The 24,890-nt window shown below is 33.9% G+C and overlaps 2 protein-coding genes across 5 annotated transcripts in view; one reads left to right on the top strand and one right to left on the bottom strand.

Moving 5' to 3' along the window:
- RTN4 (reticulon 4) overlaps positions 1–24,890 on the top strand; it is a 63,900-nt gene that overhangs the window by 35,566 nt on the left and 3,444 nt on the right. For all 4 annotated transcript variants that reach the window (XM_036991098.2, XM_036991099.2, XM_036991100.2 and 1 more), the window contains 2 exons: positions 13,737–13,944; positions 17,781–17,919. In XM_036991098.2, the coding sequence (XP_036846993.2) occupies positions 13,737–13,944; positions 17,781–17,919 (347 nt within the window). The remainder of the gene's footprint in view (positions 1–13,736; positions 13,945–17,780; positions 17,920–24,890) is intronic.
- EML6 (EMAP like 6) overlaps positions 3–24,890 on the bottom strand; it is a 309,966-nt gene continuing 285,078 nt past the window's right edge. The window contains exon 44 of the transcript XR_012121243.1: positions 3–10,697. The gene's annotated coding sequence lies outside the window, so the exon portion shown is untranslated. The remainder of the gene's footprint in view (positions 10,698–24,890) is intronic.

The following is a 24,890-nucleotide window of genomic DNA, read 5'->3' on the forward strand; positions in this document are numbered from 1 at the left end:
TACTTTTTAATCTTCAATTCAGTGTTTTTATGTGACCAGTAATGTATTTCTACAAATATGCTTTGCAATTTAGATATATTTTGGGTTGGAAATGAGGACTATGAAATTAGGTTTAAGATAAAATAAAGGGTTAAAACAGCTATTTCATAATGTGTTCTTACATTTGGTTGTGTATGAGGAAATGTCATGCTGTTCTGTTTCACTGGCATTTGGTTTAGTCTTTGCAGGTCTATCGTTGATTAGGTTCTATAATCTTGCACTTTGCAAACAGAATAGTTTTATCATATTTCATTTATTGGTCACTTTGGTGTGATAAGTCTAGATAGTTTCTATTCCATAATGACATATTTTCTGTGAATAAGTATTTTTTTTAAAAGCTGACTTGGTGTAGTTGAAATTCTACCCAAAGGTTTATAGGTAGCAAGATACTGCATTTGCAATAAGCCTATTTTCTTCTTTGGAAATCTGATTAACCTTTAAATTACTACCAGTCACCTTTAATTACATTATATTTTTGTCAATCTCGAAATGTTAAAATATATTCACAGTAGTGGTAAATTGTTGACTGTAATGAATATTTTTTAAGTATTTTATTATGTAGATGGTAAAATGTGCCAAAAAAAAAAAAGAGCAGGTGGTGCTGTGTATCTGACCACTTACAATAAGCTGTCATAAAAATTATTAGAGCTGTTTTTAAGTAGTCCAAGTAGAAATGCCACATCATTTTTTTTTCTGGCTACATTCAAGTTTTATAATTCTTAAAAAACGTTAATTCCTTCTGTAGTAGAATTGCTAGTAGGATTAATGATAATGTTTGTAAAAGCAACATATGGAGCTAATTACAGTAACCTTCATGACACCCTTTAAAAAATTTATTCAATAAAGAAAAATGTGGAGAAAAGGTGGTTTTATGATTGAGTTCACATTGAGACATGGGAAAGATTTTATTTATTAACAATTTAGTAGAGAACAATACTTTGGATTTTTACCTTTATGATTTTTTTACATGTGAATTTAAATAAGAGAAGGCTTTTTCTTTCTTAATCTTCTGACAGCATTACAAAGTGAAAGGTCAACTGATACACTAGTTTCTGATAAGTAAAAGTTATAGTAGTGATAACAATACAATGAAATACAGGCTTTGAAAATAGGTGAGAAGTCACATCAGGGCCTACTCTAACTATTAAGACTCTGTGTTAATTTAAATCTTAGGCCATTTAATAACATCTTCGGTTCTTTATTTGCTGAACAAATTTAGGGATAATTTGAGACAAATCAGGATCCAGTGTAGTCCGTATTATACCATAGATTTCTTTGGATTATTATTATTATTTTTTAGGCATTCAATATAAAATAAAATTTAAATATCTCTGTGGAACCTCACTTTGTTTGTAAGTGGAATGCCCTGATATTTTTTAGTGCTTGTCTTTGGATTTTTTTTGCTTGATAAGATTAACTTCAATTTTTTGATTCATTGGTGAAGTTATATTTTTAGTATTTTCCTTAGCAGCTAATTTTAATGTTTTAGATTATAGATTATGACTTAAATGGAAATCACTGAGAAACTGAAGCTGTCTTGGAATGAGTTTCTTCCTCATTTTATGAACAGTATGTGACATTAGAGGAAAGAATCTAATCTGGGCTCCAGATACATTTAAAAAAAATAATTTATGTCCAGATTTTTTCCTACTGTTCCCCACCTCCCTACCCCTGCTTGCCCCCCTTTAAGGGCCATGGTTGAAACACATCCAGTTATCTAATGATGGTGAAGTATAATGGTATAACAGAAGTTTAAAATGATTTCAATGTTTTAAAAGTTTGGTTTTTTTTGCTAATTAGTATTTAAGACATTTATTTTTCAGGCTGAGACCAATATTAATAATTTGTATTCTTTTACATATTTTTGCACTTGAATGCAAAGTGAGGCATGAATACTGTGAAGAAATTTACTTAGAAATGAAAATGAAGGAAAGAAATCCTAAAACCCACATTGTGGGAATGTACAGCACCAGGAAAGAAGGGCAGTAAAAGAAGCAAGATACTGTAGTTCACTGATATTGAGGGAAAGAATTTTCAAGAAAGAACATGTGGTTAAATACTACAGAGAAACTGTTTAATATGAAAATTAAGACTCTGTTGAATTTAGGAATATGTGTAACACACTGTCCATTACTGGTGCTCTTAGTGTTTGGCAGTTAACATGCTATGTTAGTTTCTCTGAGTAGTTTCCGTAGGATGGGGACAGAGATGTTTGAATTTGATTACACCTGAAGACAAACTGGCTTTTGACCATTTCTGGAGCATAGTCATTTACAGAGGGTCTTACAGAGTTCCCTGACCTTTCCCTTTGGTAAGCCACTTTGAATTTCTTTGGAGGCTTAAGGTCAGTGTATACAGGTGTATGCTCAGACTGACATTTAGGTAGAGAGGTGCAGGGGTTGTGCTGCTCGAAGTAAATGCCTCACTTAACCCCTGAGAAAAGAACTTTGGTGTTAACCAATTGTGAGACCTGTTGATTGAGTTAAGGCCGCTGCTTTCATTTCTAAACTTAGTAGAAATCTGGTGTTTAGGCATTCACTAGATATTTCTTCAGGATCTTGGTTGAGTAGGGCAATTCTATCTACCTGTCTATCAGGAAATTTATAAAATATTTAAAAAGTATAAAACCATCACTTCACAGTGATTTTGGTGTATATTTTTAATGGTGTGTGTGTATTGAGGAAGCCATATGGTACATTTGTTCTATAATCATTTTTCTCACACTAAATGGGGAAATACCTTTCATATAAAAATATTCTACATCATTTTAATGGCTATAATCTAGGTATCAATCTATTAATCTCATAATAAATATTTGTTATAATATTCTATTTTTAATCTCAGAGTTAATTACTCAAATTATTCCTAATGTTTTTGCAAGTATAAACAAATGCTTAAATGAATATATTTAATATAAATCTTTGTTTTTATCTGTGATTATTTCCAAGTTGCTGGGTTATAAGTATGTAGGCTTTTGGTTTATGTTGCAAAACTGCCCTCCAGAAAGATTGCACAAAATTTGAGCAATGTAGGGGAGAGTCTGTCCTGAAACTTTGGTGAAAATTTAATACTCTGTATGCATTTCTGATGGTTTTAACTCTAAGGATAGTTATTTTTTTATGTTTTATTTAAATTACTTGATGAGAGCCAGGTTTATATTAAAAAAGTACATTTGCAAATGTTTTCTCCTATATATGGTATAAAGTCTTGTATAGATAAGTAGTGGGAGCAATGGTGGAAATATCCTCTCTCTTTTCTTTATTTACCTAAGTCCGGGTATGCCTATTTCCTCACCAGAACTCCTAACTGGTTTTTCTATTAAATCCAGTGGGGTCACAAGCAAATTAATCTTCCTGAAGTGTGGCTCTATTCATAGCACTTACAGGGTTTTCATTAACTTTTCAAATTAAATTCACGAAGTCTGTACTGGATGAGGCATTCCATGTATAAATAACTCCATTTCCTGGTACTGTTTCTAACCACATTGAAAGACTTGTTCCATAAACATGCCAGGTCTTTGCATTTGCTTGTGTTTTTCTGTCTAGAATGCCCCGTTTTGTGATTTCATTTCATTCAAGCTCTGCTTACCAAAGGACAATTCTCTTTGAGGTTGTCGCTGTACTTCCAGGTGGAGGTAATCCAGTATTACTCAGAACTCCCATCTCTTCATTTTCACTTTGTGCTTCTATTACAGTTTTATATAGATAGGTGTTCATGGGAATGTATGAGATACTACTCTTTTGCTAGACCGTAAATTCCTTGAAGGCAGAAACAGTGGTGGCTCTGTCACTGGGTCTCCTTAATAAAACGAGAGGCTGAGGGCTCTGATGTTCAGCCATGTTTACTTATTGTCTTGAACCCTATAATACATTCTTGGACAATTTAAAAAATGTTGTTACACATGGAAGAAATAAGAAAAGGCATTCCTTCCTTACCCTTTCATAAAAGTACAATCAGGCAATTTAAGGTATTTAATCAGGTAATTTATATATATCTGAGATTTTTAGATTATACCTGCAGTCAAGGCATTTTATTAGTCATTTATTCTGACTTTCTCATTTTATGGGTAAGGAAACCAAGAAAACTAAAGATTAAATTATTATTTCAGGATCACACAGCTAGTGGTATGGGGCCTTTTTTTATTTTACAATTTATATTTGTATTTGAACAATTGAAGACTGAAAAACATAAAAGCTAAAATAACCCCTGTTGTGATATTTTATTCTTTTATAGTCTTAACTATGAGATCTTATTGAACATGGTATGTATTGCTTTTTATATGGTCTTCACTCTGCGATAAGAGAGTCAGTAATCTATCCCACTAGCCATGAAAGAAGGTAGGTGTGGCTAGTTGTATTGTTACAAGGTTAATCCTAGTGGGAGCTGAGGGCCAGGAGTATACTTTCTCTTCATCCTTCAGGATTAGATTACATGCTTGAATGTAGGAGAGATATTAAACACTGAACAGATCATTCTTCTGGTCTCTAAGTATCCCATAGATTCCTTTTTTATTTATTCACTTAATCCCATCTCTTGCTCAAATTTAGGCTACAGGATGTTATTAAGTGTAATTTAGCCAGTGCCTCTCTTTGCATCTTTAGAGCAGTGTTCTAAGGCAAAATTTTCTGTCTCTCTGCCTTGTCAAGGATATTGCTGATTTTTGTTACCGAGTGTATGTATATAAAACATATAAATATACCTATTTAAATTTGCTTCATGATTTTCAGAGTCACCACTTAGGCATTTATATAACATACTGATAGACCAAAATACTATTGTCTCTCCTCAAATACAGTATTTACTGTTATCTTATATTTATCCTATATAGCGTTTACTTGAGCTCAAATCAATTTAAAGATTAAAAAATTATCAAATATTAATGCTATCCATTCAAGTCTATTGTTAACAGTTGGGCATTGTAATAGATTTAGGGATTTCTATTCCCAGACTACAGATTTGCTCAAATTCTTATTTTCCATAAGAATTATGGAACTACAGGTGTTCTTTGTTCTGTACACTCATTTGTGTATTTTTTCCACCTAAAAAAATCTAAAATAATTTAAAGTAGGTTATTCTAGTCTATTTAGTTCTGATGTGAGTACCTTGTTTCATTATCTGTACTATTAGCTATTCAGTGAGTATATTCAGTGGGTACAGTGTGTAAAATTAAAGAAGTACAGATCACCTTTGACTTTGGTTATGTTTGGATAAACCCATCATGAGTTGCAAGTATTCTAAGTCGCAAGTGCATTTAATACCTACCATACAGAACATCATAGCTTAGCCTAGCCTACATTAATCGTGCTCAGAACACTTACATTAAGTTCAGTTGGGGAAATCATCTAACACAAAGCCTATTTTATAATAATAAAGTGTTGAATATCACATGTTATTTATTGAATACCACACTGAAAGTGAGAAACAGGTTGTATGGATATGGGATGTTTGTAAGTACATTGGTTGTTTATCCTCCTCTATGCATGGCTGACAGGTCTAGGCTCACTGCTGCTGCCTAGCATCATGAGGGACTGACTATCCAGCTGCATGGTGGTAGCCTGGGAAAAAGCCAAAATTCAAAGACCAGCTTCTATTGAATGAGTATCACTTTTGTACCACTGTAAAGTACCACTGAAAAATCATTAAGTTTAACTACCTAAGTCGGGGACCATCTGTATAAACACAGTAGTTTATCCACAAGTGCAGTTCATTCTCTTTTTTGTACCTGTAATTTGCTTTAAGTTTCCCTCCCCATTCCAGTTATTAAATTTTTTTGAGTTTCTAGGGTTATAGAACTGTTTTCCATTTGGTTTTTTATTAGTAGAAATAGGATTTGGAGCAGTGATTTCCTATTTCTAAGGTTTAGTGCCTGTTTCTTGTAATGCTTGGATACAAACAAGAAATAAAATTTAAACCATAGTAAATTATGTGTTGAACCAGTGGGTATTCTAATTTTGGGTTTCCAGTTGTATAAGTCTTTATGAATTCTGGTATTTTAAAATAAAAAACATGTTACCAAAATTTATCAGAAGTATAGGCTTTTTATGGGAAGAGTCTTTATTTTGACATCTTTTACAATTGAAGATAAAGTTTGTGAGGGTAAGAATTATTGGCTTGGAATATGTATATGACAAACTTAGAAGATATCATTAGCTTTACCTTACAGAAAATGGAATTAGCTTATGAATTTCCCTGCAAAGGGAAAATTATGGTTTAGAGAAATTGGAAGTGGGAAGTTAGAGTTATTTTCTGTTGTACGTTTTGTCTTGTAATAAACTGAAGGTAGAATGTGGAATTAAAGGAAGTATTAGATAGTACATGAACTATTTAAATAAATTGGTGAATTTAACTTATGAGGCATGTGGATGATTATTGAACCTCACTGTTCTCTATCTCAGAAATTTGGATTATTCTTAGAAGGCATTAACGACAGGTAGTTTTTACCTTCCTGCAACGTACTGAGACATTTTCTGTTTGAAGATACTTAAAGAAATAAAGATCACTTAAACTCGAATTTCATAGCAAATAATGGAGGGAAAAAGATTTGATAAAGACTTTATTTTGAAACATAAAACCAACAGTCCTAAAATAACTTTCAGTTTTATTCTTATCAAATTTAGGTTATAATCACAGCTGTGTGTAAATTCTTAGAATAAACAGGTTGAATCAGATTTTGGAGCTTTTAGGATGTGTAATTTTTACCGCAAAGTTGTTTGGTAACACAAAATGGCGTCTTTCACTTCATGGTTGAATCTTACAGTGGAACATACGTAATGTCCCTTTACAAAAAATGTTCAAGGATTTATTCCCTTTAATCTCTTGATGTGAGATATTCTGTTTTGAAGTGCCTATTGGACTGTCCTTCTTTTTGAGTAATTCTCCAACATCACTCAAAACATTAACCTTATAAAATCCTGCATTATTAGGAAGAGTGGCAATTTTACATTGTGGTTGATTTGTGTTGTCTTAACTGGATACACAGTCTCACACACATACAACTGTTTAGTTCTGATTTTTATTATTTTTCAAAGAGGGATAATTTAGAGAGCTTCTAAGAAGCCGTTTGTAGTTTAAATAGAACATGATTAACTACTACTATTGAATTTATATTACTGGAATTTATTGGTTTATCTGCTCATGGTGTTAGTAAATTTCTTCCCTTTCTCAATTTAAATTGAGGTTGAAATACTATTTGGCATCTTCAGGTAGGATAAAAAACAAACGAGTACTGATACATTCCTTTAAACATTAAATGTGGTATGATGGAAAGAGTGAGACCTTCATGGTTAGACCTGGATTTCCATCTGTAACCTTGGACAATCTATTTACTAATACTTGTAAGCCTCAGTTGCCTCATGTATAAAATGCAATAATAAATATAGAGTTGTGATTACTGATAATGTATGCAAAAGTATTCAGCACGGTTTCATGCTCAGAATAGGGGTTGTTATAGAAAAGGCCAGTATAGAATTTATGCTGATTGTATGTAATATGCCTTTTTCTTAAATGTTTGGTGGTTGAACTTGGCCAACACACTAAAATGTTGTCACAGCAAGGCAGTAAAGATTTAGTGATGAAAGAGACTAGGATTTGAAATTGTACATCTTTCAGGAACTCCTTACAGGAAGAGTTGAGATGGCCAGCAGAGTTACTGGACTGCCAAGTGTTTGGTGGAGATACATACTAGGGTACCCATCAGTCTGAAACTGCGGACTGTAACCGAATTAGCAGTGCTTTCAGAGAAAGATGAATTCACCTTTTAAAAAATCAGAGCTTAGTTGAGCACACATTTAATATCTGATTGACCTGCTTGATTTTCTTGAGATGATTCCTTTATTTAGTGTATTTAGTTCACCAAGCATTTCCTTTTAGGAAATATCCTTTCAGCTTCAACTGACTTCTTAGCTGGGTATCATTTTTCTGATTTTACACACGGGCTAACTAGGTTAAGTGATCTAGTCAGGGTCATACTGATGATAAATCGAAGGACGAAATAGCCCTTCTTACTTTTTGCTGAGAGTTGAGTTCTGCTCTGCAGAGATCTTTTTCTGGACCTTCACCTGTTATTATTACCAAGTGAATGTCTGCTATGTGGAGGTAAAAGCTTACTATGTAGTGCTAAGTGATCAACTCTGAGTTCTAGTGACTTTTACTGGCAAATGGGAAGAATTTGATTTAAGGATTATGATTCCTAATATATAATAATTTGTTAAAAAAGATTATGGTTGTGAAAAAAAATAATTAAAATTTAACTCTTCTAATATTTAGATATTTGTTTGCTTATTAATTTCCTTTTGAACTGCCTTCCTCATTCTTTGCCTGACTTATTAAGGAGAACTTAGTATTTACTTTTACTTAAAAAGTAGGTATTTTCTTAGCCACTCCCTGTCTTCCCAGTATTTTTAGGACCAGCCAGTTCAATTTTTTTTCTCCTTAGACAAAAGATTTTAAAACTGAAACCTGACCACAGGCTATTCAAGGAAGAGCTTCAATAAGAATTCGATTTGAGACAGAATGTAATTGGATGACTTCTGCACTGGCACTATTTTTAGGTATGACAGATGACAGTTTATGATTACCAAATGTAGACAGCTCTTCTTACTCTGCATTGGGCCAATTTTTATTTTGAAGAAAAAATTGTAGTGTAGTGAGTTATTCTTAATTAAAACTTTAGTTTTATAGGTATGCTGCTGCTCTGTGCACTGCATAAAACAACCAAATAAGGTTTTTTTACATTGTTATTTTGAAAACAAAAGTGGGCAAGCAATGGCAGGGAGTAAATCACATTTTTCTAAATGACCAGATTTTATTTAAACTGATCACCATTATTTTAAAAATCCATAAGCATTCCCCACATTTACAAGAGTAAAGCTTGAGGCCACAGTTGGGTACTTTGAATGATTAACATTTTCTTCTGCAGTCTATGAGGAGACTTGAGGGACTGTAAAAGGTTAAATACAAGCCCTTTGTCTTAGTTTCAGTTTCTAAAGAATAGAAGCCATTAGACTCTTCACTCATAAACAGAACTAACCAAGTGATTACAGAGAATCTAAAATTAGCATTTTACTAACCCTATAGTTCTTATTTAACAATGTCCTTTATTTTTATTTGAAAATATTATAAGCTTTAATTAAAATGTTTATATTCCTAAGAATAATCTGACCACTATTCTGACAGTACAGCAAATATTAATGAAGCAGGTAATGAGAATATAAAGATGAAAGACCTTCATCAATCCTTCAGGGTCTAGTAAGGGGGAGACAAGCCTGTAAAACAATATTTGCTATTTTATGAGGTATCCGAAAACATTGTTATTTGTTATTAATAAGTAGATATCTGAAAATAGTTTAAATAAAACTAATATTAAATTGAAAGCATAGAAACATTAAAAAAATAAATTAGAATTAATGCTTGTCTTAAACTGGCATAAAGTATGAATTCATTCTAATCAGTCAATCAGTAATATTAATTGAAAATTTAGTTAGTTCAGGCTTTGTGCTCAGCTTTGGGGATATGGTAGGTAATAAGACAACATGTTCTCTTACGGAGCTTACAAACTGGCAAGGGAAACATGTTAAAAACAGTTTATTTTTAGTTTACTTATTTTTGTTAAGTATACAATTCATTGATTTTTAGTATATTAACAAAACTGTACAACTGTCACCATTGTATAATTCCAGAATGTTCATTATTCCCCCCAGAAAACCCCATGCCCTTTAGCAGTCACTCCCCTTCTCCATTACTCTGAGCCCGTAGCAGCCACTAATTTACTTTTCTGTCTTTACAGACTTGCCTACTCTAGACATTTCGTATAAACAGAACTATGTAATATGTGACCTTTTTGTGTCTGGCATCTTTCACTTAGCCTAATGTTTTCAAGGTTCTTTCATGTTGTAGATGTATGAGCACTTCATCCATTTTTATGGCCCAGTAATATTCCATTGTATGGATATACCATATTTTGTTTATCTACTCAGTTGATGGACATTGGGTTGTCTCTCTTTGTGGTTATTATGAATAACATGCTGTGAACATTCATGTATACATTTGTTGTTGTTATCATTAATCTACAATTACATGAAGAACATTATGTTTACTAGGCTCCCCCCTTCACCAAGTCCCCCCCACGAAACCCATTACAGTCACTGTCCATCAGCGTAGTCAGATGCTGTAGAATCACTACTTGTCTTCACTGTGTTGCACAGTCCTCCCCATGCCCCCCTCTGCATGCCATGCTAATTATACATGCTAATCGTAATACCCCCTTTCTCCACAACCTTGCCAACATGTATTGTTGTTTGTCGTTTGGATGGTGGCGATCCTTACTGGTGTGATATCTCATTGTGGTTTTAATTTGCATTTCGCTGATGACTAGTGATGTGGATCATCTTTTCATTTGTCTGTTGGCCATCTGAATTTCTTTGGAGAACTGTCTGTTCAGCTCCTCTGCCCATTTTTTAATTGGATTATTTGATTTTTGTTGAGGTGCAAGAGCTTTTTATATATTTTGGGTGTCAACCCTTTATCAGATCTGTCATTTATGAATATATTCTCCAATACTGTAGGGTACCTTTTTGTTCTATTGATGGTGTCCTTTGCTGTACAGAAGCTTTTCAGCTTGATATAGTCCACTTTTTCATTTTTGCTTTTGTTCCCTTTTCCTGGGGAGATATGTTCATAACCATGTTAGTTTTTTAAGAGAAAAGAGATCATTTATTGAATGCCTTATTCACTAATGATAATAAACCTGAGGTCCAGGGAAGTTGGAATCTTATCTAAAATGATCAGTTACAGAACCAATACTAGGATATGGGTCTCTTGAATCCCAGTCACTGACATTTCCTTCTTCCATATCCATCTTTATGGAAATCATGACCTGATTATAACTAGTTCTTATTTAGTAATTGAAACTGGACAGTGACTATCATATTAGATAATTCAGTTAGACATTAATTTATATTATACATACCTCTGAAGTCTAGTCATTTATTTCATAATCAGGTTTTACTGAGTAGTTTTTAATATCGGTAAGGAATAGTGAGGATATCTGCATTTATTTTAACTTAACCACCAGTTGTGATTTTTAAAGGTTAATAAATGTTTTGGAGCACTTTGAGAACCAGATTATTTTTATAAAGGAGCAATTTGTTATATAAAAATAGATTTGAGGTGTACCTTATTTGCTGATTCTTCTAGGTTATCAACTTTTATTTGCCCTGTAATAGTAAAAACTTAAGTATTTTAAAATTCTTTTCCATGTGCTTATAAAGTAATGTGTTTATAACACAGCAATACAATTTAACTTACAAGTTAATCATAAGTTGAAGTTTTCTTTTCTTTTTCTTTATGTTTACTGTTAAATTACCTGAATAAGAAAACTGATAGTAATAGGTATTTGTAATAGCAACAAATAATCCTGACATTGTTTAGTATTTTACTCTGTGCACTATGTTGTGCTTTCTATTCATTATCTTACTAACTGTTACTATCTCACTCAATCCTCAGAATCTGTGATTAAGATCATTCCTACTTGTATGCACAGATGAAGACGCTGAAGTGTAGAGGCATTTAGCAACTTGCCTGGGGTCATACAGCTAGGGAGTTATGGAGCTAATATTTGAGTGCAGGTGATCCCTTGGGAGCCTAAGTGCTTTGTCTTCTATAGGCCACTGTTGTGGGGCACAGTGGGGAGCCTGTGTGTAACATAAAAAATTATGTTACCAGGAGCTATTTTTATCATTACGTCCCTGACCCTCCTTTATAAAACAAAACAAAGCAAAACCCTGCCTCATTAGAGCCATTGCTAACAGAGACTTATAAGGAGGCCAACACCTTTAGATTTTCTAGGCCCTGTTCATTTTTAAAGACCCAGCTCAATTTCTGTCTCTTTCACAAAGTCTTTTAACATTTCATTTTGTTCCTTTTCTGAATTCTCATGACAGTGCAGTATTAATTTTATTGACATTGTTTTTATGTGTCTTACCATCTTCCTAGAATTGTAGTATTTTAGAATTGGACAGGACTTTAAAAAAAGAAGTCCGCGTCCCCATTTTCAGATTTTCTAGTTTCATTCTAGTAGGTTGAGTTTCTTGAGTAGTATCAGCTCATTGTTTGCTGAATGTCAGAAAACTATTAGCATTGCTGTTCACTCTTTATTCAGTATGACCTTTTATTCATGATGTCATTTTAACAGCACAGATACACTATTTCAAGTTCTGACAGTTCTCAGTTGCTAGCATATTGGTACAATAGTAGAAACAAGTTAAATAGAACAAAATTGATGTCGATATTTTAGACAGGGTTGGTTCAAACTTGAGATGGGGAAAACTTGAATAAATAGTTGAAAACTAAGCTAAATCATTCTAAAATAAGCTAAAACATTCTAAGTCAGATGCAGAATGTTAAATTAATAGCACCCAAATCAAATCATATTTAGGCGAATGGAATGAATGTTCCCTAAACAAGATAAATGTTGTTGAGCCCCTGCTGTGTCTCAGCCACTGCAGTGAACATTTAAAATATCTTAATCTTCATTCATATGATGTATACTAACAGTAATAAAGGGCTTCATAGAAATACCTAACATTTTGCAGTTTACATATAGTTTCCCCCACAGAAGTACCCCTAAGTCAGATACTAAAGAGGACCTGGGGATCAAGACCAAAGCAGCCCATAGAAATGTTACTTTTCTTTGTCACCTTTTTTACCTTAAAAATAACAAGTATTTAAAATTGTACTCAAGAGTATCTCCTTATTTACTGTAAGAATATATCCTCCTTTGTCCATTTTTTACAATTTCAAGAGAGATGAATTATGTTTAGCCTGTGAATTCAGAAGCCTTTTGGCACAGTGCAGAATCCACCTTGGGTTTCACATAACCAGATCTTAAGACCTATGGTTATTTGATCCCAGCAGTGGTCCTGTGATCCTAAGCCAAGAGTAAACTTGCTAAGTTAGGCTTTGTCTGACTCCTTACTGTTAATAAAAAGTATATAACCGTGTAACACATTTAGTTTTTCTTTGTTTCTTTGACACCTAAAACTTTATGGCATTATGTTTATCTACTCCTAGAGAGAAGTGGCTTTTCAGGTAATCTGAAGGCTATTTCCCTCTGTCTTTTGCTTTGTCAGAAATTTTTGTAATTGTAGCCAGGTTAGGTCACAATTTTTTTTTTTAAGTTTCTCAAAGAGAAATCTCTTTAAAGCAAAGCTGTAAAATTCTTAGGTGTAGTTTTTAATAGTTTTAATTTCTCAATTTTTGAATTAGTGATTTTTCTAGAGGTTAATATATTGTGTCATGGAAGTATCTCAGTGTGTGTAAAGATTTTTTTCTATTATTTGAATATATATCATACACTGTATGAAGATAAAAGCCTTTGAGATGATTTTTAAGAAACCTTTTATTTTGGATTAGAAGTGTACTTTGCTTGGCTTGAGAGATTTAATAACTTTTGTATAGCCAGAATGATTTGGACATGTAGGAAATAAATTTGGATGAAAAACATTTTATGGTACATAAAAACAGATGCAGATATTATACTAATATGCAACTTAGAGTGGGTACTTATAAAGTTAATCTTTCTTGAACATTTAAGGCTTGGTTTTGTTTGATCTTTTTATTTTTATAGGTAGAGTAAATATAAATGTGCCAAATCCAAATGGATAAAATAATGTTAATTTTGTATTCTTTTTAAATTTTAGTTGTTGACCTCCTCTACTGGAGAGACATTAAGAAGACTGGAGTGGTGTTTGGTGCCAGCTTATTCCTGCTGCTTTCATTGACAGTATTCAGCATTGTGAGTGTAACGGCCTACATTGTCTTGGCCCTACTCTCTGTGACTATCAGCTTTAGGATATATAAGGGTGTGATCCAAGCTATCCAGAAGTCAGATGAAGGCCACCCATTCAGGTGAGATGTCTGGAAAACAAGGCACACATTGACAGCACTGCAAACAGAATTAGTTTGTATTGAACTTTCATTCTTCTATCTGTAGAGTTACAGCATACATTTTTCTACTGCTTAAAGATAACTGCAAATTTTTGCCAAAAAGATGTATCAGAAGCATCTGCTTTTGAGATCTCCTAAAGAGATCTTATCATAGGCTCCTGATGGAAAAGACTGGGTTTATGTACCATTAGCCTCACTCTACTAATTGTTAGTAATATTTATTAGAAGTATGTATTTGGTAATTTAATTTTACATTAATGGAAGCTATATCTTTAACTTAGGAATGGTGAAAGTTATATTTTTTAATTGCTTATGATACTCTTATCTGATACTAGAAAATGTATGTTTATATTTTTCTGTTGTGTTTTCACATTATGCCTACCTTTTCTTACCATTCCTTCTCTATCTAGTTTACTTCTCATTCCCTAAGGCATTACTTTGGAGACAGCCTTTTATTCCCATCCACCATCCCGCCCCCCAGCAGCTCCTTGTCTCTAAACTATATCTTGTGCCCTTATTTTTACAAGCACACTGTAGATTATAGATCTAATTGCTAATGGGACACACCTCAACTAGGGCCTTCTGCCTTCACTTTATACTCAGCATGTTTCTCCACCACCCCCTTCTTTCAATTGAGATATAATTCTCATACTATACAATTAAGTGGTTTTTAGTATACTCACAGAATTGTACAAGCATCACCATTTAATTACATTTTCATCACACTCAAAACTCACTTTGTGCCCATAAGCAGTCACTCCCCATCTAGCCCCTAACAACTACTAATATTATGTTTTAAATGAAACTTTTTTTCCTCAAACTTGTCCATTTCTACCAGTAATACCACTAGTATCTTAATTTCAGGCTCCCAGTTCGATGTTGCATCCACATACAGAAAATAATTAAATTTTGTTTTTTGCCCACTTGCTGCCTTTGTAAATATTTTTATTAGAAACACAGCTTTCATGCTGTGATAACAGATTTAAGAAGCTGTGACAGAGACATATGGCTTTCAAAGCTTGAAATACTTACCACTTGGCTGTATACAGGAAGTTTGTCTGTTCCTGGCTGGACTTCATTTACCAAACTGGGCTCTGGTTACCTCAGATTACTTCATCTCTTACAGATGTTACCAGATTAATTTTCCTCAGATACCACTTTTATCATATTTTTAGGCATAAGGCTCTCTGTTCATTATAGGATAAAGTCCATATATCTTTATCTTGTCTCTCATTTACCTGTTCAAGTTTTCTGTGCCCATTTTCATGCCTTTTTAGCTCCCCAGATGCCTTAATCTGTCATAGTTTCTATTTGGTTCTGTGTTTGATTTCAAGACCTAGCTCTTTGAAGAAGGTTTTCATAACACTGGCTCAGAATAATCTGAGAAGTCATTTCCTGTTGCACTAAATGTGGTTTTGAAGTATTCTCTAATTGTTTTGTATATGGACTTTTTTTTCAAATAGATGGTGAATAAAAATTTTGGTAAGACAAATGTGTATTTGGGCATGAATGAGGATGTAATTAGAACATTTTCCAGTTGATATTAAAGGGTAAACTTAAATCCGTTTTCATACTTTACTAGGAGAGACCTACTTAATTATTTTGCTTATTGTAAAGACTGGGGATTTGTTTCTCTCTAGCTTTCTCTTCATATTGATGAAGCAGATGTTACATAAGTTTGGGAAAGAAACTAGCATTTATTGAATGGCTCTTGTGTGTCTAGCCTTTATGTATAGACTTAATTTTCATGACAACTCTATGAGATAGATGGTGGTACTCCAATGTACAAAGGGGAAAACAAACTTAGAATTCAGTAACTTGAAATTGCAGCTTCAAATGGTAGAGCTATATCATGCCACAAATCATAAAGGAATATGTTTTTTTATGTAGTTTATTGAAATATATAAAAACACTGTCAAGCCAAAACTTCTAAGACATCTACAATGTAAATTTTATATATCATTTGATCTTAAAGATGACTTTGGGAAAAAACTAGTGATTTCTTTCTTCTTTATGTCCTTAGAAACACTTTATTCTTTGCTCAAAGACTTTTTATAATCATTACGCAATAAATTCAGCCAACCTGCCATTTTAAGCCTATTGGACAGTTTTTCCAAGTTTTCAAGCCACACTAGTAAAGATGTTATCATACAATTAATATCTAATACTTGGTGGTCATTGAAACAGAATTATGACAGTCTGGTGTTGCATTAGTATCACATACGTGTTGGTTCAGTGAATGTAAATATCCACAGGGTGTCATTGATGGAGAGCACTGCCTTTGCTGGCCAGGCATCTTGTCTTCAGCAAGAGTGAAAGCATAGTACAAAGAACTAACTGAAGTTATATCAGCCACTATATATATATATATATGTAGCTTTTCTATTATTTCTCAAAGCTGCCTAAATAAATTATTGCTGATGTGAGGGTAGATGTGAATCTTTGACCATTTGTAACTTGATAATAATAACTTGATATTTGTTGGTTAATAACAGTTGTCTGTGTGCTAGACCATTGTCCTAGTAAAGATACACATTCTTGGTCCTTAGCAAGGATTTAGGAGGGTTCTGGTTGAAAAGTTGGCACCACAGAATGGTTGAGTCTGAAGCGATTTAGGAAGGTCTGTTTCTCTAATTTTGTAGAGTTGGACCCAGAGAAGTTAAATGCCTTTTACAAAGTTGCATAGCTAGGTAGTAGCAGTCTCCTGACTACCACCTGAGTTCAGCCTAAATAGCACTAGCTAGGAGAGCTCAAATAAAACTAACCTGGCATGGGCTGGAGGAATGAACTAAGGTGCACACAGATTAGAGACTGGTTTGGAGACTGAGAGAATGTTCCAGTTTCTAAATAATGAGCATTTAACTAGAGAGATGGCATACTGAATGAAAATGAGGAGAAATTTGGGACATATAGCAGAGATGAAACTATGGGACAAGGACTTATCAGACGATGTTATTTCCAGTGTAAGTAACTAGTGTCTCTGACATGGGGAAGTGATGAAGAGGGACTGGGTAAGGAGCTACTTCCAACAGATACAAGAGAATGCTTAGCACTCTGATTTGGTTCTATTCTGCCAAGATAAAATCGCTTCTTTAAAACAATAACTAATGAAACAATTCCTTGCATTCCTGCAGATGACTTATTTCCTCCATGACAGTTGTCTTCTTCAGTTTAATGGTTCCAGCTATCTCGGTAAATTTGGACATCTAAATGGACAGTAACTATTGTTTTACTGGGATTGCCACTATACTTTAGAAAGCAATTTGACAATCTCAGGCTTGACATACTAAAGATTAAGATGGACAGTGTTCCCTAAAGATTAAGGCTAAGAGAGTGTAGTACAGCATTTGGAAATGAAAAGGACCTTTGTTAGGAGCACTTGATGAGACAACATAATGTTAACTTGAAGAAAAAAGCAAATCATAATAATAACTACCATTTACTGAGTGCTTTGTGCACGACTGTGTTAAGGAACTTTACTAATTGAGTCCTCATTATCTCCATTTTATAAATTAGGAAACTGAGGTTTGGAGGGAAGCTAAATAACTTTACAAAATTACATAGCCAAGTAAATGGCAGAGCTTAAGATTCAAGCTTAGATCAGTCTGGCTTCAAAGCTTTTCTGTGTTTTTTAGCTGACAGCATGTATCAGTAAATACCCCTTGCTTAGTGAACTTTTATTGTGCTTAATTTGAAAACAGGCTTTTACTAAAATATTTTATTAATGTCTTTTTTTACATACACCCAGAGAAAAGTCACTCCAACCAGTGACAGTTATGGTGTGTTTTGTTTTGTAGGGCATATTTGAAATCTGAAGTTGCTATATCTGAGGAGTTGGTTCAGAAATACAGTAATTCTGCTCTTGGTCATGTGAACTGCACAATAAAAGAACTCAGACGCCTCTTCTTAGTCGATGATTTAGTTGATTCTCTAAAGGTAAGTTTATTTGCTTTTCATTTTTTGATACACCCAAAATTTAATATCAAAAGAGTTAAAAGTGTAAAATTCTATTTTTCTATATTAAAGTAAATTTTAAAGACTTAGTGAAATGTTACTATCAATTTATGTTTCAAAATTCAGAATCCAATCAAATGTTTTAAGATGGAGGAAAGAACTATTCCTTTTAAAAGAAGATAAGTTATAAATTCATACTTCTGTATATCATAAAGATTAAAAGTGAGAAAATAAAAATGATTATAAGAAAAGATTACTTAATAGATTTAATGTCAGATGTTATTTATTCTGCCTAACAGAGCCTCTAGCACTTAATTACTTAGCTTGTGTGTGATTTGTTCACACATAAGCTGTTTCACATCTTGGACTCTTTCTTGGAATGTTTAGTGTGGAAAAGCTTTAGTACTCTGAAAGTCATCTTCAGTTGGTAATTGTTGAGAAAGTTTCAAGGTTCTATCAGAGACCATTGTCATGGGTGTTGTGGACCTGAGACTCTAATCTTCAGTTGGCAATCATTAGACGTTTTTCGTTAGTTTTTGAATCTTACTATATAGCTACTGTTAAAGTCACACCTTGCAAATAAACTCTCCCAAAGTTCAAGCTGACTGAAAGCAAGCACTAAACCAGTCAATGTAACATGAGCTCCAAGCAATGGGACTTTAGTGCTTTTCCTTTACGTAGAACTTGCCTGTGACTTCTGCTTAAGAGACTCATTTCCAATCTAAGTCTGGAGAGAAATGTACTAAGGTAGTAATTATCATAATTTTTCATTTCCAAGAAATACCATCAATTCATCATGAAATCCATGGATATCACAGCAACAGGGTGATTGGGCCTTTAGACTCAGTGAAACAATTTATGAACTGGTCAGGACAGGCTTAAATGCTCAAAATGCTTTTAAAAACATCTTAGCCTTTATAAGCCATTAGATAGACATTATTTTCAGCTGTGTGATTTTTTGGAACTTCAGTTACTAATAACATTAACAGTTAATAATTTAGTTTCCTTTCATTATTATCTCTTATAGAGTGCTTGCATTTAGTGACTTATTCTGTTGTGCTTTGAAATTATCTGATGTCAATCTGCAATTGAAAAGATCATGGTTATGTTATTTAGGATGTTTGATTAGTTTTTAAAGGGAATAAAACTATTTTGGAGTGCGAAATAGAACCTTGTACACATGGATCCTAGAAGAAACCAGTTTCTATTTCATTGAAGTGAGACTTGCTATACACAGCTTGACTGCTGGGGTAAAACCTGTGTGAAGAATCACCAAAAAGGTGCTAGTGCAGTTGAAGATGGTGAGCACTGATTGAGAAGAAACACTATCTATAAATGGTGATACAGGCCTTCAGGCAGCAGAGTCATCCCTGCATTTAGCAGTCAAAAGAGGTGGTCGGGGTAACTTCAAACAGGAAAGTTACTGTTTTTATAGAAAATTTAAAAATTGAAACACATAAAAGCCAAAAGTCATCCTTCATATTTGCACAGTGTAGCTGTGTGAAGGCGGCTATACATAATTCAACATTTTTCTTGAGAGAAGAGGCATTCCTGAAGAAATCTGTTTAAAAATAAAACAAATTGATCTGGGAATGATTCAGTAAGTGCCAGTTTTTACAAGTTTCAGTTTAAAGTTTCCATCTCCAGGTTAATCAAAAGTAACCTTATTTGTTTTTTTCAGAGTTTATTGTCATCTATACACAGTCGTATGTTTAGACAGATAGTTTTGTAGATGTGGAAATACTTGCCAAGGCTAGAAGAGTGAGAAAATGTTAGAGGAGGCCTTATTAAATACTTTCAAAGCCTTTAAAATGTTTTTCACAGATATTAGAAAATAGAATGAGGAAATTTTATGAATAAATTGTTTTTTGAGATAAAGAATTTCATTGTGCTATTAAATCTCATTTTTTAATTTCCATAGAGAAATTACCTTAGGTTTTTTTTTCATCAATTATGTTATTCATGAGGAAGCTAGCATAAGTGAGAGAACCTGAACTTGATAAATGCTTGCCTTGAGTGACTTGGCTAATTTGAAAGTAAGAGAGTGGCACATAATGAGGATAGGTTTATTTTCTGAAACACTTAATTTTTATGAAGTTTACTTATATTTTTAAAACTTTTTCTGTTTCTTAATATTAGGGGGAAAAAAAGACTTGCATTAGAATTATAGTTTACTACTTTTTCTCCGTTAGAATTAGCAATACTTTTGAAAAGAAAAAATAAAAGAGGAAAAGTTATTTTAATGGTTTTCCCAAATGGTATTTTTTTGTCAAACCTAGAACTCAAGTAAAGCTGCTTGGTGACTTCTCCCAGGGGTGATTCATTCAGTGTTCCAAATAAATAACAGTTGCTTCAATATATTAACACATAGAATGAACTTTGCATTTAGGTCTCAAAATCTGTTGGGGGAAAAGAATAAGGCAAGGTATGTCTTTTTTTTTTTCTCTCCTGATGGAAAGGTACAAAGCTTGGTAACTCAGATGCACACAAAGTGTCTTCCTTGATAAACCTTGTGGGATTCTGCCACATGGGGGACTTTATAGTTACTTAAATGATTTTGGATTTTTTTTTCCCTCTCCTGGGACCTAGGGTACCTCCAATGCCAATAAACTTTTTCTTCTTACGTTTTAACCACTTTTAAAAATTAAAACTTTACTCTAATTAAAATTAAATCTTAGTGTCACTGTGAGCAGTACAGATTCCATCTGTTTCCACTGAAGAAGCGTATAGGCAACTTACATAAAATGTCTTACTGAAAAAGGAAGCTGATAAAAAACTTAACATACTTGGCTCTTTATTAAAGTAACTTAACAGTAATCCTACAAGAAAAGGAAGTTCATTGAGCATCTGCCACTCTTCCAGTTTTTTTTGGAGAGCATTTAAGGTAAAAAAAAGATATTCCTTCTAGTACTTTTTTTGCATCTTAGCCATAGCAGCTGGTAGGAGACTCATTTCTCTCTCCCTATAGTAAGCAAAACATGTTTTTAACTTTTTTATGTAAAGGAAAAATCGATTTTTCCCTTTTAGACTGATTTATTTCCTATGTTTAGATCTTTAATCTGTGAAAGTTTGCTAATACAGAGCCCCAGTCTTTTTAGTTTTAGATGAATTTGTCATCTTGTTAAATAACATGGAGTTTTAAAAATTTTATAGGAACAAGTTTTTGATTGGATTTACTTTGATATTGTCTTATTCATAGCTAAGAAAATGGTAAACCACTGTAATTTCAAGAAAGTACAGTGGGAATTAGGCTCATTTATAAATTTTTTCATTTAGAAAATAGACATAGTTCAACTCTGTGACTTATTTAAAATAATAGCTTTTAAACAAAAATTTGAAAGAAGTTTCTCTATAGCTTATTGTCTTCATAAATGTTTGGTGTCCTCAAATTTATATAATTCTAGGTTCTGGGTCACAATACTACTACTTCTGTTTGAAACAACCTTCCTCAGAAATTGAAAATTTTAGAGCCACTATTCTTAGCATGTGAATTTATTACTTCTTGCTTATTACTTTTTCTTTTTTGGCAGTGTGAGGGATGAGCCTGTTCTTTCAAATGTGATCAAAGAAATAAACTCCAAGGCTCATCAGTTCTGTTGAAAATGCCTGACATGAGATGGCGGTTATCTTTTTTCCTGGTCTTGGTCTCCTGGTGGCTGACTTGGACAAATAAAAATACGATCTATCCTGCAGATTTCTCCTTTAAATTCTCACATAATCATTCTATTTGTTCTGCTTCTTTGAAATTAGCTAAAAGCTTCTAAGTCCTAGAAAAAGATATCAAGTGTCTATAGCTTGAGCAATAGTCCATTTTCCAAAGGATTAATTTTAGTCAAATATTATGGGCAAAATCAGTGATAAAATATTTCTAATTCATTTCACTAGAACTTATCTCAAACATTTGTATAAAATTTCACCACAGCCAAATATTTTGGCCAGTCCTCAGGATTGGTTTTAAAGGTTATATTTCTTAAAGTGAGTTTGTTCCAATGAGTGCCAGACACAAAGTGCAGGAAAATGATTGATGCGGAAGTAGAGGAGAAATGTTCTCTAGGAAAATTAAGTTGCAAAAGCTGGGGGTATATATCCTTTTCTTGGAGAGTCTACTGTAAGTTTACTAGTAGTCTCTGAGAAGTCAGAAAGAGGCTGGGTGACTATTTGATCTAGTGATATTTGTCAACCTTGTTTAAATAACATCCAGTACCACCATAAAACTAGTATAAGATAGTTGAACACGTTTAAACCACTTAGTTAAGGTTTAATTCTGTTCCTCTGATTGACCTTCCATGTAACATATTTTTGAAAGGGGATCTTGTTTTAAAACAGTAGTTCTCAGTCTTGGCTGTACTTTGGAACCAGCTGGGGCAGTGATAAAATATACTGATACTTGGGAAGGGAGAGGTGGGAATCCCATCCAGTGAAACTGTGATTGAATTTTTCTGGGGACACTGCCTGGAGAGTCACTGTTTTTAAAAGTTGTGACATAAAGCTATAAACCTCAGGCTATACTTTCTCCCAACTTATCCCCCTCTTTAGAAAAAAAAAACATAAAAGCTACTCTCTGTTGGGCTCAGTGAAAATATACACTAAAACAGTAAGAAAATGTCTAGCTACAGTTGCCTGGCAACCATAATGTTCCAGAATGCAATCCTAAATATGAAAGTGAGCCAAAAAAGTCTGGAACTCCAGAAATAGCTGACCCAAAGAACATTTACATCCGGCTCGCAGGCTCTCACGTGGTGATGATGAACATAAACATTGTGAGTTTCCTTTCTGGTTTCTTTGGCTCACATTAAAACTAGAAGGGAAATGGGTTGGGGGAAAATGTAGAGAGAAGTCAAACTGATACTAATGAATGAGGCTGCAGATGTCAAAAAAAGTAAGTCTTCAATGTTTAAAAATGCAGAAAAAGTTTGAAAGTGTCAGAATTGCAAAAGTAATTTCTGAAATTGTGTTAAGCACTATTCCTTCATTTTCCTTAAAAATGCCCCATCCCAAACCTGCATTGAGACATCATGTAATAAAAAATCTGTAGAGCTTTTTAATGAGGTATGTGATACACAGTTAAATTTAATTCCCTATTCCCCTGGATGAAAGACAAACATGGCTTGACCCTTGCCCTCTTTCTGTAGGTACTTATTAGACTTCACTGTACTTTGGGCCCTCTTTCTTCCAGTATCACTACTGCCCAAAGAGAGATGAGCTTTGACTTCTACAGTTAATATGCACTGGCTGCAATGTTACAAAGTATGGAATAGCATAGAATGTGTAGGTCCAAAATGAGAGTTGCCAGTTTGTTTCTTTAAAATGTTTATTGACCTTTTCCCTGCCTCTTCATAGTAGCATGCATATTCTTGACAAATTCCCATTACTAATGGTTACTCTGTAGGTGGTTTTACAGTATAGCAGAGCAGATAGGTTCTCAAGTCACATAAACCTGAGGTCACTGTGACCTCTGGTCTGGTAACTTGCTTATTAATCTTTTTATGTCTTGATTTCCTCTTCTGTGAGGGATGATAACAGTACCTAGCCTTTGTGGTTACAGTGAGGTTAACTGACCTTATGAATGTTCAAAGAAATGCTAGTTGCTGCTGTTACTGTTTAACAGTTGCAATAATTGTACAGTTGCTTTATAGGCGCCAGTTCTTACCACTGTTCCTTTCTCCTCTGATGGTATGTTCTCTGGAAACCCTTTCCCAGTATTTTTGTTTCGGGCTTCGAAGTGTTAAATTTTACCCAAACTTAAGTGCAACATTGAAAAATTCTGTGAATTTCTATTTTTTTTCTCTTAAAATAGAAAAATTTGGCAACATTATTCTGAAATACTTAGGTGGTATCAGTCCATGGAGTGGGGCTGTGGAGGGCCTCCTTCAGAGGGAGAATGCGTGTATCTGTTCTCCTCAGGGCACGGCCAGGCTCCACAGGCATCTGAGGTCTCCCTCTCCCCTCTTTGCCTCTGGGTAGCGTGGCTTTTTGGAAAAGTGTCCTTCAAGAGGCAAGTCCAGTGATATTTGATAACCCAGGTGTGAAGTCCAGGGCTTCTTCCCTTGTGGACTTGGAATGTGGCCTTGTCAGTGAGTTCAGGACCAAATTAGGACTTATTTTTAGCTTGTGTGTGAGTACCTGATTCTGTCATGGTAGGGGTATCATTATTGCTACAGCAATTTCTTCTAAATTGTGGAAGTTTGACTCTTTTCCCCTTAGACTTGTGGTGATAATGAATAAAAATAGCTCTGTTGTTCTGTAGTAAACTTATATGCAGAATTTGTTTAGTCTCTCCAATAGGAGTCTGTAAACCTAAGTGAGAGGGTGGGGAAGGCTTGCTAAGTGGAATCATATGTCAGGCCTTTCTACCATTCGTTCCATAGCAGTTGCTAAGACCAAGGCAGCATTTAATCTTTGATTTTTCTTTTGACAGGTGTTAAGAATGCTTGACATTTGCTCACTTGAACATCAGTTAAATTCAGTTGTACGGGTAACTAGAGTGTAGCTATTTGTAGTTCTGACAGTTGGTAGAGGAATCCAAAGCGTCTTCCTAACCTGCAGTAAATAGGCCCACTAGAGTTTAAACACCTTAATTACTGTTCAGTACCCAGCTCATAGTAGGCATTCAACCAGGTTTTTGTTAAATGAATGACTGCATGAAGAAAGATATACTTTAAGTCAAGGGTCAGCAAACTGCTCTCTGTCTAGCCCATCGCCTGTTTTATACAGCCTGGGAGCTAAGAATTGTTTTTACATTTTTAAGGATAATATTTAAAGATAATACTGAAAGAGAGGAGACCCCTTGCAGTCCACAAAACCTAAAATGTTTATTTTCATTATCTTGCTATCCAGAAAAAAAGTTTACTGATGTTGCTTTAGGTGATGGAGGTGCTAACTCTTCTCTAACCTGCTCACATATACCATGTTACCTGGACCTAAATCATCACCATTGTGATGATGTGTTTGTT

This window comes from Manis javanica, chromosome 1 (genome assembly GCF_040802235.1).
Source record: "Manis javanica isolate MJ-LG chromosome 1, MJ_LKY, whole genome shotgun sequence".
Taxonomy (NCBI): Eukaryota; Metazoa; Chordata; class Mammalia; order Pholidota; family Manidae; genus Manis; species Manis javanica.